This window comes from Leptonotus elevatus, chromosome 12, assembly GCF_054856555.1.
Source record: "Leptonotus elevatus isolate MCC_2025b chromosome 12, RoL_Lele_1.0, whole genome shotgun sequence".
Lineage (NCBI taxonomy): Eukaryota > Metazoa > Chordata > Actinopteri > Syngnathiformes > Syngnathidae > Leptonotus > Leptonotus elevatus.
The window spans coordinates 523249-535596 of NC_141250.1; the positions used below are offsets into that span (position 1 = coordinate 523249).

General features: G+C 42.0%; 2 protein-coding genes and 1 pseudogene across 2 annotated transcripts in view; 1 reads left to right on the forward strand and 2 right to left on the reverse strand.

Moving 5' to 3' along the window:
* Nucleotides 1–12348, forward strand: part of LOC147164218 (uncharacterized) — a 244729-nt pseudogene that overhangs the window by 170690 nt on the left and 61691 nt on the right.
* Nucleotides 984–6056, reverse strand: LOC147164222 (zinc finger BED domain-containing protein 4-like). The gene is made up of 6 exons (XM_086091005.1): nt 5299–6056; nt 2253–2313; nt 2112–2189; nt 1808–2042; nt 1526–1698; nt 984–1375 (listed from the first exon to the last, which is right to left on the reverse strand). Exons 1-6 carry the CDS (start codon nt 5515–5517, stop codon nt 1113–1115), a joined length of 1029 nt encoding a protein of 342 aa, XP_085947131.1. The 5' UTR covers nt 5518–6056; the 3' UTR covers nt 984–1112.
* The window catches only part of LOC147164223 (interleukin-10 receptor subunit beta-like), a 50669-nt gene continuing 45425 nt past the window's right edge, over nt 7105–12348 (reverse strand). Inside the window, exons 6-7 of the mRNA XM_086091013.1 lie at nt 7435–7565; nt 7105–7322 (exon numbers count right to left, since the gene is read on the reverse strand). Coding sequence (XP_085947139.1) covers nt 7209–7322; nt 7435–7565 — 245 coding nt within the window. The 3' untranslated portion in view covers nt 7105–7208. The remainder of the gene's footprint in view (nt 7323–7434; nt 7566–12348) is intronic.

Genomic DNA, 12348 nt, shown 5'->3' on the forward strand with positions numbered 1-12348 from the left:
TATTCAAAATTCTAAGATATGATTAATATATTACAACATTTTATCGTTTGACAGTTCTAATATATATATATATATATATATATATATATATATATATAGTAGCAATTATTTGGGGTGCCGTAATGGCGAACGAGAAATTTAGACGGTACTGAGGGGAGTTGTAATTTCCTCAGCAACCTCTGGGGGCACCACGTTGACTTTGCTTGTTTATAGGAGCAAAATAAACAATAAAAATCCTATTATCAAGTAGCATGGTCTGGGGACTGATAAGCAGTCTTATCGCTAGTTTGCTTGCTAAACAGGCTTTCAGGTCTCGGTAGGCGCTGAGGTATGTGTTTCCTGTGGGTTGTAAAATCGAAATCCAGTCCCTACTGGAGGGAAATTCAAAGAGTTTTTCCTTTTTGAACTGTCTCTGGTTGGTTTGAGAACGCACAGGGTTCCGAAACATTTTTTTCCCATAGGAAATCATGTAAATACAATGAATCCGTTCCCAAGCTCCAAAAACAGAACATTCCTATTTTAATTCCTATTTATGTAAAAAACATTTACACCTTGTACAGTATTTAAATAAAAAATACCTTACCTTTTTTATTGTGGTGTGATGGCCTAAGGGGATGAAAAATGCTAAATTAATGAATGCATGCTTTAGTTCAGTGCTGAGTTAGTGCATTTTACATTGGGCATATTGTTAGACTACCAAGGGGTCCTTGTGCGCTGTTTAGCGTCAGGCACGTTGTTGAACAGCTAAGGGGGGGTCTTTGTGCCAGTATTTACAGTAGTGATGGTAAACTGAAGCATCATGAAGCAATGAGGCCTTCCATCCAACTGGTTCGCTCCTGGGCCGAAGCATCATGAGGCTTAATTTGTTCTATTGCGCCTTCATGTGGAAAATAAATGTCATGACAGACAGAGTGATTAAAATGATACCATGGATTTGATGGGGTCAAAAGGGCAGGGAGTTGTGATGTGAATGAATGTGCATGTTACTTGAAATAATGATTGCTTTATTTTAGACATTGACATATAAACAAGGAACAAGACACACCTTTCATTAATTTTTATTGAGGAAAACTAGCATTTCCAAAGTTTTGGGCTTTAAACGGTTTCTTATTTTAGATAGGATTTCTCCTGCTTTTGAAAATAGTATTTCGCAAGGGACGGACGGATGAGGCCGGGGTACAGAGAAAGGTTATTGCTAGTTTGTAGAGGTTTAGGTAGACATGTCTGTGCAGCTCCCAGTAGTCCAGGGGGTTTGACATCCTGCTTATGTTGGGTTCCCCCAGGTAAGTGTGGACCTCCACAGTCGCATCTGCGGTCTCACTCTGGGTCCTCCTCTGCATGACTGTGTGGTCCAATCGCCGCCACAGTTTGTCACCTAAGACACAACAAACAGACTAACAGCCAACAGGCAGTTCTGGCTGCCCATCGTAGAGATGGGAGCAAAATAATGCCTTATCCCACAATAATGCACTGCTGCTCATTTCCTATTGCTTAATTAACAGCATTAGAATGTATCGAATATTACCTTGCTCCACAGGCTGGGAAGCTTCTGATGTGTCCGGTTGTGTTGATGAAGATGATGGGTTGGAGGAGGAGAAGGAGGAAGATGTCCTGTGGATCACTGTCGCACATTCAGCTGTGAGCCTCCTCTCAGCCTCTTGTGCTTTATTGGGGCTAAAGAAGCCTATCTTCTTGAACCTGCAAATGACAATGAGACTCATTGCAGTTGTGAACTGTTCAACAAGAGGCAGTTGCTCATTTGTTGGTACTAGTAGACAGATGAGAAAAACAGACAACTGATACAAACCTGGGATCCAGCAGTGTTGCCAGTGACATGATGCTCATGGCTTGGAGGTTGTAGAGCTTGTCCCTCAGTTGTTTTTTAAGACCCTCAGCCATTGCTTTGCTCTTCTCCATTTGTATGGTTCCCATGTCATCCTCCAAGGTGTGGTGCAGCATGGCCAAAAGTGGTATGACCTTGGACCCAGACACTCTCCTCTCCTCTGAGAGCTCTACGGTGGCATCATTAAATGGGGACGTACCTGCAGACTCTCAGAAATTAGCCTCAACTGGTGGGATGTGAGTGGGGTAATGTCATTGTGTAGGCCTACCAGGGCTGCTCCTATGGCTTTCCTGAGGTTGTACATGCGTTGCAGCATGTGGAAGGTGCTGTTCCAGCGTGTCTCCACCTTAAAATAAAAGGTCATTATTGTTTGAAAGGGGAGTGGAAGCAGTTATGGATGTCAACTTACCTCTTGAATGAGCTTCAGCACAGGCTCTGTAGGCTTCATTTGCTCCTGCACCTGTGTCAGCCTTGTCCATAAAAAATACAATAGGAAACAAAACATTATTCAAGTCATTCAGCATTAATTTGAATACTGCTGTGTAATAAAGGAATTCACCTTTGCAGTGGTACTACTTTTAAAGTAGCCAACTATCCTCCTACACTAAAGACGGATCTCAGACAGCTCAGTGTTTTCTGCCAGAGCCTTCTTCACCGTCAGATTTAATGTGTGCGCCACACAAATTGTGCAGATGAAGGTGTCTGGCACATGCACCATCTGTCACAAGTCAAGTTACTTTGGTGGAAATGCCCCATTGTGCCATGAGTGCCGATTTAACGGCAGCCATGTTCTCAGCTGTATGGCGGTCAGGGAAATGGCGCACACCTAACACAGCTGAGTGCAGAGAGGTGTGCTCATCAATGAAATGACAAGTGACTAGATAAGCTTCCTGAACCCTGTGTCCTCCACAAAACTGAAGGGCTGGCAATCTTCAATTACCATATTGATCAATGCCTCTTCCACTGCATTCTTATCCACTGCAGTTTAACAGAAACAGAGTAGGCTGTGGTTCTATTTGAGTTGTCTCCTTATTTTCATGCAGGGCCCTATAATGCCTCAACATAGATGAAGTGTTCTCTTGGTACCCAAGTTCTTTAGAACAAAGTTTACACTTCACCTTTTGAAATATCAGCAAGTAGAAGAAATACATTAAAACGAGGGATACACTGTGTTGTCACAATAATTTACAATATATTTTCACACTGATTATTATAATTTGTACCTTTTTAGGAGAGATCTGCTCAAAATGATCCCAGACAGGGGATGTTCTCTTCTTTTTCGTTGTGGACTGGACGGTGCGTCCATTGCAAAACGAATCCGATTGAATTGAGGTTTGAAGATGCGAGTTGGGTGTGTCAGTGTCACCTGTGAGCTCATTGTCGTCTCGGTGCGCCATTTTATTTCGAATCACCCGCGAAACTATGTGTTGGCGATGACGTAGGAAGCCCGTCTCGCGAGGCTTCGGACGTAGCAACGCGCGTTCCGAGGCTTCGGGCGTGCCCACAAGCGTAATCAACACATGCCTCGATGCGCGCTTTGCAGATTGTTTTCCGGTTTACTCGGCACACGCATCGGCGCCTCGGCATAGTAGGGCACATCACTAATTTACGGAAGTAGTTACAAAGGAGCGATAATCTCCTTCCTAAATCCATTATGGTTCGTAGCACTGTATGTTTTTCTTTTCTGCCACTGGCACTGTTGTTTTTTGAGCCCATGTCGAAGAAAATTGTTGTGGAAAAATCAAAATGCACTCGCAAATGTACGGAGCACCTCCGGAAGTATTCACCCGCTCTGACTGGAAATGAGCAGCGCTTCGCCTCCACTACCGCAACGTGAGCATTCGGCATCGCTCGGCTTCACTTGGCTACCCAATCAAGGTACGTTCGGCTTTGCTTGAATGTTTAAACTCTGAGAATGAGGTCAAACTCTGAGGCATTTTTTACTCAGAAGTCCGATTTGTACGAATTATATATATAACTAGAAAAATTTCCGCGGAAATTTTGAATGGGCCTGCTGACTCTTGCAAGGTGGAAAGACGCAATACTTGTAGCAATAGTAGTAGTAGTATAGTAGTAGCAAGTACTTGTAGTATTAGTAGTACTTGTAGTTGTAGTAATTTTAGTAGTAGTTAAATGACCAAGATGGCCGCCGACCCAGGTGGGTGAGGGGGAGAGAGTCCTTGGCGTACCTAATCAATTGGCCAAGATGGCCGCTGCCCTGGGCGAGCGGAGTGGCGAGAATCCTGGGCGTACCTAATCAATTGGCCAAGATGGCCGCCGCCCTGGGCGAGCGGAGGGGAGAGAATCCTTGGTGTACCTAATTAATTGGCCAAGATGGCCGCCGCCCTGGGTGGGCGGAGTGGCAAGAATCTAGGGTGTACCTAATTAATTGACCAGAATCCTGGGTGTACCTAATCAATTGGCCAAGCTTTTTATTTTTATGTATTTAAAAACATTTAAATGAGCTGAACAGTTTAAAATTTAAACCATTGAAATCGGTCAAGAAATGTGGTAGTTAACCATAATCAACATAAACTAAAAGTATCTTACTGCCCCTTTAAGAAACATGCACATTTACGCACACACATTTGATTTTAACTTGTTGGAGACATCACGCACACACATTCAACTGAAATGTCTGAGATACGCACACCTCGAACAAAAGCCTCTCACGACTTAACGGTTGAAGATGCAGATTCCAGAAATGGCTCGTTAGAACGGCAAGGGTTTGGGGAACGCGAACATGTTCTCAGTTTTTTAATGAAAAAATGATGATGAAAAATGACCAAATGAGAGCAGGTTGAAAACTTATGATTTATCGAAAATGAAGAGAGAAAGGTTGTGAGGACACATTTGCCATAGAAAGCCTTGTGTAAAATTTGCCAACTAATTCTTGCAAAATGGCTGCATCAAAAATGTGCTTGCTTTTTTGGCATATCATACCCAAGAATTCTTCATCAAATAAAATGTGCTCCACATGCAGATCCTTTTCTGTCCAAACAACAAAATAGGCTGATTCAAGTTTACACACCCCAAGTTGAGTTTGCACTTGGTAGAAATACTGGTGGTTTCGGTTAAGTGACAGTTTTCCTTCACTGTCCTTTAACAAAATGTGTCACTTTTGACACAAAATTGACATTTTACCTCAATTACACTAACACAACAACAATCACAAGAAAGAAAGCAATCGGGAGAGGCACCCAGGAATGGGACACTTGGATTAATAAAGAAACCTGTGTCTTGTACTTTGACATTTTCATGACATTTCCTATGCTCATCTATGAACATGTCGCTTGCAAATTTCTCATGATTAGATCCCCATGATTACAGTGTAAATTGAAAAAAAAAGGGGGCGGGGGTTGGGGTTCAAATGTGAAAACACTTGGCTACACCTTGAAACATCAATATGACATGCAGACAAGGATAGATGGATAACACAATAGCATTGCACTTACTTTGACTTTCACAATGCAACGGTTGTTGATGACTTGGTACTGTGTCTCCCTCACCCATCCACACACCATTTGTTTGTAGGCCTCCAAACCTTTGTAAGATTTAAGGTCTTCTGCTGTGCACGGGCTCAGCGAGAAAACCAGGTAGTTCACAATGTCGGGGTATGTAATTGAAGGAAGAATCGCCGGGTCGTCATGGATCCAAGAAGGAGGCCAACTCATATGGATCTGCACCACTGATAAGAAGTGTTTTTTATTTTTCCTGTTGTCCAAGTCCTTCCCTATATGCCTTAGCCTCTTTGGTGGGCTTTGCCGAGCTTTTCAGTTGTTTTGACATCGGTAAAGACGCGTCAAATGGCACAATTCTCCATTAGATTTCCTAAGCTTGTTTACGTATATCTCCAATATAGCCGTGCATCTGTCACGTGACGTCAGTGAAAACGCTCTATTGCAATAGCTAGCATTGTTAGCTAGCTATTAGCCAGCGGCTAAGAGAGGAAATCTGTTTGTTTGTAGCCCACGGTAAAGCGATAGAAATACTCACTTTTACACTGAACTAGCATACTGTACCTAGTTCGCGAACAGCCACGGTGGTGCTTTGACAAACTTTTTTTCAACACACGACACTGTCGCAAGAGTGAAGGCAGCTGTACCTTGCACTTTGTTATCCCAGGGTATTTGAAACTGTGTGTCGAAATTTATTTTAAAATGTAATTTAATTTAATAGTTTGACATTTTTAATTTGTTTGAATGTGTTTTGTTTTGTTCTCAAATCTCTATGGTATTACAGTATAGATTGATTTAATCAAATATATTTTTTTAAGTTGAATGACATTTTATTTAATACATTATGCCATTTTGTTGTAATCATTATTAATGTATTTAATGTATTGTTATTGTATATTTAAAATTGATTATTCTTTGTGTGATAGTAATTTAGTTCAATCATATATTCATTTAGCACTTAATTTTTTTTTTATTTCACTTCCAGTTTATCTTCATCTTATTTTGAGAATATTTATAAAAATATAATAGAATATAATATTTAAAAAATCATACATTACCATATCCTGTTCCATGTAAAGAAACATTGCTTGTTTGTTCATAATTTGTTTAGTTAATTATTCTTAGTTCGTACCATAACAATTCCATTACACAAGGATCTAAATGATAAACAATGTAAGTTAAATATTGGGGGTCATTTAATTTTTATTTGACACTCTAATAACATTATATAAGGTTTTACAGCAAAATATCAATAGATCATTATCATCATAATACTGCCATTGAAACAAGACAGCTTGACCATTTCTTTGAGTCATCCATATCATGTCTCAAGACACCATGTGTTGCTCTCTCATAATACCTGCATGTTTCAAGCCATCTTAAGATGTGCATGTCTTAAGACAAAGGAAATATGTCTTAAGACGTCTTGAAGACATTACATATTTTCAAGACACAAAAATCTGTTTGGGTGTCATCCCATGTGCTGCCTATGTCATGATACCATGTCTCAAGACATCTTAAGATCTGTATGGAAATATGATTTAAGATGTTTTAAGATATTAAGTGTCTTCAAGACACGAAAATCTGTTTGGGGGGCATCCCATGTGCTGCTCTGTCAAGGATTGGTGTTTTCAAATGTTTGTCTTAAGACGTCTTAATGTTCCAAAATGTCTTGAGATGTCTTGATTTTGCTTATTAAGACATCTTAGGACATCTTGAGACACGTTGATGGCTAAGTATGTTTGTGTGAATGCTCAGACACACAGAAAAATTGGAGGGAACGATGGACATAATCTCTCACAGTTACTGTTAATCTGCTTTTCTATTTATTTTTCTATTGAATCCTGTGTCAGTGACAAGCTTTCTGCGGAAGGTGGTCCACAATTCATCCAAGGACTTTACTGTCTTTACTCCACAGACTTGTCCTCTGCAATGACTTTGACTGAATTGTAAACTTCTTCAAGTCGTTCAGAGTTGTGCATGGCCCAGTAGAGAGGAGAGTTCGGGGTTGCCAACAGGTACTAGAGAGACATAACAGTTTGTGTTGAAGTTCAAAATGACATGCAGGCAGCTAGAGGTTACTTGCTCCATGCACTTAAAACAGCCCCCAATCACAAAACAAAAAAAACATACCGGAGGCAGTTTGTCTTTTGGACAAAGAAAATGGGAAATCCTTCTTCTATAAACAACAGCAATCGCCACAAGAGTTACTGCCATTGTCATGATGAGAAACGTGACTGCTGCCGGCACCCATACAGCTTCCGCTTTTGTGTCACATGCCAGAAAAAGAAGATGTGTTATTTATGTTTCTTACCATCCCTTACTAATTAATGTGTGTTGCCATACGCAAAACCAGGGGGGTATTTCATCAAGCCGGTTTAAGGAAAATTTCAAAGAACCCGGCTGATTTTTATCAGCGTTTTGTTCCATCACGGTGGTTTATGTGAATGCCCACTCAGTGAACATGGAAATTTATGCTGCAGACCTAACCTGCTGCGGAGCAGGTTAACTGTCAAGCTTAGTTTAGCTGTGTCAAAAAAACGTCAAAAGACTTCCGTAATGTGGATTTCTGCGCTTGTGTAGCACTTGAAATGGTATATTTTCTTTTGTATGACGTATTTGATTAATGACACTTATGCACATTTAGTTTATTATAAGATGTAATTTAGCACACTACCCTAAATGGCAGTGTTGAGCTTTGGTTTTGAAAGGATGGTTGGCTAAGTGTACCAGAGAAGATAAATCCCCCTTGGACGAAAAAAGAGACTGGACTTGAAAGCGAGAGAGCTTATATCTCACCACTTTCCCTGTTTACAAAATCAATTGCTTTAATTAAACAAATTCATATAGAAGTCCCACATCAAATGTAACTCAAGATGCCTTATTATTTTATGATATATTATTGCCATCATTATTAAGCGATCTACATAAAATGAGGTAAAAACAATATAGTCTCATAAAAAATGCCTTCTCACCCACATAGGGTTAGGGTTGTGCCCCCCCCCCCCCCCCTCGTTTTCCTCATTCAGTGTCCACCCGAGATTGCTGCTCAGCACCAGCTCTTCTGCTGTTGTGAATGTAGCAGGCGGAGGTCCCCTACCTGTGGCAGTGGCTTCAGTCTTTTTTTTTTTTTTTTCCAAAGTCTTTTTTTCTGGTGGCTACAATGGTGGGCAACATTTACAGCTCGACACCTATTAAGTGTTATAGGCTACTTGCCGACTTGTTGCCATGTTCCCTTTTGGCTGCTGAGATGGCTACTGTTGAGATGTAACAGTAAAGAATGAATATGTACGTAAATTCGAAGTGCTTTACATTAAATTGATAATTAATAACACGATTAATGTGAAATACACATCTAACATGAAACAATTGTAACTTATGCATTTAGTCTGTCAGCTTTTTTTTTTTTGCCAATGACATTTCCCTCACCTTATTGATAGCAGTAGTATTGCCTTTTTTTTTGTGATTTCAGTATTGAATTCCTCATACAGGCCCATCAATAACTTTTGTTCTGTTTGTGAGAAGTTTTGTTGTCTTTTGACATGATTGATCGCAATTTCGCCATCGACTCACCAGGAGTCTATTTCACAAAGCAGGTTTAATGAGAACTCTGGGTCAAGAAACCCTGAAATGTGGGAAACTCTACGTTTTCCGTTTCATAAAGGGAGGTAATTGAAACCAGAGGAAAAGAGGTAACTAGCTTGTTTCATAAAAATAGGTAATTTCAGCTCTCGGTCAGTAACCGTAGTAACATGTTCCATAAACGAAACCTGGTTGGTTGCAGGTTTTCTGCAATGAACCTCGAGGTTTTCTCTGTCCCCGCCTCCTTTCAGCCACATTTCCTCATTCATAAAGTCCGCTGTGGCGAGTTTTTGTGTAAATATGTCTTAAGTCTATAGCGTAAAATCCACTTTTGGCACGAACATGGCATGTTTTTGACAATGACCCTATTGATGAAGGTGCCACATTATTGCGCAGAGAATTAAATATTCGTCTTGAAATTTGTATCAGACCGCGCATAGATATGCTGGCATTTCCAGACAGTTATCTTTTTGAGCGGTTCACCCACATACACAATTTAATCCGTCCTTTTTATTTGCAACATTACCAGCCGTTGTAATGCGCTCACATCACAGCATATATTGTGTGTTGCACTCCGTTTTTTTCTTATAACCGTTTGAATGTTTTATATTTCATCTTAAGTCAAGTGCGCTTCTCCCCCGCAGGATTGCACCTAAATGAAATAAATTAACGAGTTACCATTCAACAGGTTTCCCCTGTAATATTATTGTGGTTGCAAAGGACTACATTTAAATTTACGCATTGACCTAACACCCGAGCAGCAATATTCTCCCACGCTGCTGCGATGTTGCACTTTTTTTCTAAAGACATGTTCAAGTTTCGCCATATGATCGCATTAAGATTTTCAGAGGGCGCCGCCGCGCACTGCGCTTCCCCGTTGCCATGGTGACTCGACAAATCGGGGCTCCATTGATGTGGACTTTTTAATTTAGTGATAACGCCAGGCGAAACAACTCTGCATTGATATAACTACCTCAAATCAGCTGTCCTGGAACCGAAAACGCAGAGTTTCCTATCTCAGGGCATGTCAATTCGCTGTTCGGGTTTAGTCTCAGTGTTTGTTGAACATGCTTTGTGAAATGGACCCCATAGCTTCTTATCTACCCCGGGAGCACTCACAAAGTCAGGCTATGCAAGCCTATCTTAGACGCGGTTGGATTGGGTAAGTGGAAAGACTTGGTGCTTTATTCGGAGATGGTGTTACTTCAAGCCTCGCTTTTTTGCACGAGCCTCGCTTTCTTAGCTGCGTTGATGGAATACCTCCCAGGTTTGGTGCTTTGTTTGTTGTTGAACTTGTTAAACTCGTGATAAAAATACAAATATAAACAGTATATCAGATGTTGTGTGATAGAAGGTATTGTTAAAATGTAAGATTAGAAAGTGGGTTATCATAAGTTTTAAATATTGATGATAACTATGGCTATGGATTAAATTGTGATTAGGGCTGTGCAATTATCCATCCAGCCATCCATCATCTACCGTTTATCGGGTCGCGGGGGCAGCAGCTATAGCAGGGAAGCCCAGACTTCCCTCTCCCCAGCCACTTCAGCCAGGTCCTCCGACGGGATCCCAAGGCGTTCCCAGGCCAGCCGAGAGACGTAGTCTCTCCAGCTTGTCCTGGGTCGTCCCCGGGGCCTCCTGCCGGTGTGACATGCCCGGAACACCTACCCAGGGAGGCGTCCAGGAGGCATCCGAACCAGATGCCCGAGCCACTTCAATTGGTTCCTCTCAACGCGGAGGAGTAGCGGCAGGACACTGAGTCCCTCCCGGAAGACCGAGCTTCTCACCCTATCTCTAAGGGAGAGCCCGGCTACCCTGCGGACAAAACTCATTTCGGCCGCTTGTATCCGGGATCTTGTTCTCGTGAACATAGGTTCAGGAACGTAGATTGACCGGTAAATCGAGAGCTTTGCCTTTCGGCTCAGCTCCTTCTTTACCACAACGGACCGATACAGCGTCTGCATCACTGCAGACGCTGCATCGATCCGCCTGTCGATCTCTCGCTCCATTCTGCCCTCACTCGTGAACAAGACCCCAAGATACTTTAACTCCTTCACTTGGGGCAGGATCTCATCCCCGACCCGGAGAGGGCACTCCACCCTTTTCCGACTGAGGACCATTGTCTCGGATTTGGAGGTGCTGATCTTCATCCCAACCGCTTCACACTCGGCTGCGAACCGCTCCAGTGAGAGTTGGAGATCACGGCTTGAAGAAGCCAGCAGCACCACATCATCTGCAAAAATCAGAGATGCAATGTTGAGGCCACCAAACCGGACCCCCTCAACGCCTCGGCTACGCCTAGAAATTCTGTCCATAAAAGTTATGAACAGAATCGGTGAAAAAGGGCAACCTTGGCGTTGTCATACCCTCACAGGAAACTAATTAGACTTACTGCCGGCAATGCGGACCAAACTCTGACATCGGTCGTACAGGGACCGAATAGCCCGTATCAGGGGGCTTGGTACCCCATACTCCCGAAGCACCCCCCACAGGACTCCCTGAGGGACACGGTCAAACGCCTTCTCCAAGTCCACAAAGCACATGTAGACTGGTTGTGCGAACTCCCACGCACGCTCGAGGACCCTGCCGAGGGTGTAGAGCTGGTCCACTGTTCCACGGCTGGGACGAAAACCACACTGCTCCTCCTGAATCCGAGTTTCGACTTCCCGACCGACCCTCCTCTCCAGCACCCCTGAATAGACCTTACCAAGGAGGCTGAGGAGTGTGATCCCTCTGTAGTTCGAACACACCCTCCAGTCCTTCTTAAAAAGGGGGACCACCACCCCGGTCTGGGCCAAAAATAAATAATCATTTGAATAATCGTGATTTCAATTATTGCCAAAATAATCATGATTTTTTTTCCATAATCGAGCAGCCCTAATTGTGATTAAAACGTGTATTTAAAAAAAAGGGTTGGGTCCTTCAAATTTGAGTTTTTCCAAGGTTTTATGGTTAATTCCAGGTAATTTATGAATGATTTATTGAGCTTGGATTATGTTGATTGATTTATGGATTTGGGTCACATTCCTGAATTTCTTTTTCTTTTTTGTGTTTTAAGGTTTTTCACCTGTTTGAAGTGACAACTTTCAAAATAAAAGAAGGAAAAGAAATAAAGCTGTCTATGAGTGAATTCCAAACTTCCTGAGCCAAGAAACCTATAGCGTAAATTTGGTCAATTAATTATTACATTTATTAATTGGAGGAGACTCAAGTTTTATATTTAAATTAATCTTGAGCTCGCCTTTTGGAGCACCACATCGATTTTTTAGATAGTTTTATCAGGATAACAGATAACCTCAGTAAATCAGTCATTAAAATGAAGGTTGCGATGAGTTTTGTTTCCCCACCATTAAAAGGGAGAAGAAAAACATTGGTGGGAAGGAAGCTGGTAGCCAGGGGTTCTGGCCTTCCAGCGTCGTCAGTGGAGGTGGAACCGTCTCTTAACTCCGACTTTGGTGTGTCCCC

Bases quoted from the DNA above. Each gene is read 5' to 3' on its own strand.
- LOC147164222 (XM_086091005.1), bottom strand. From the start codon at position 5,517: ATGAGTTGGCCTCCTTCTTGGATCCATGACGACCCGGCGATTCTTCCT. The intron at 2,190-2,252 runs GTAAGTTGACAT...TTTTATTTTAAG, and splicing joins TGCTGAAGCTCATTCAAGAG to GTGGAGACACGCTGGAACAG. The intron at 1,699-1,807 runs GTTTGTATCAGT...TGTCATTTGCAG, and splicing joins GCAACACTGCTGGATCCCAG to GTTCAAGAAGATAGGCTTCT.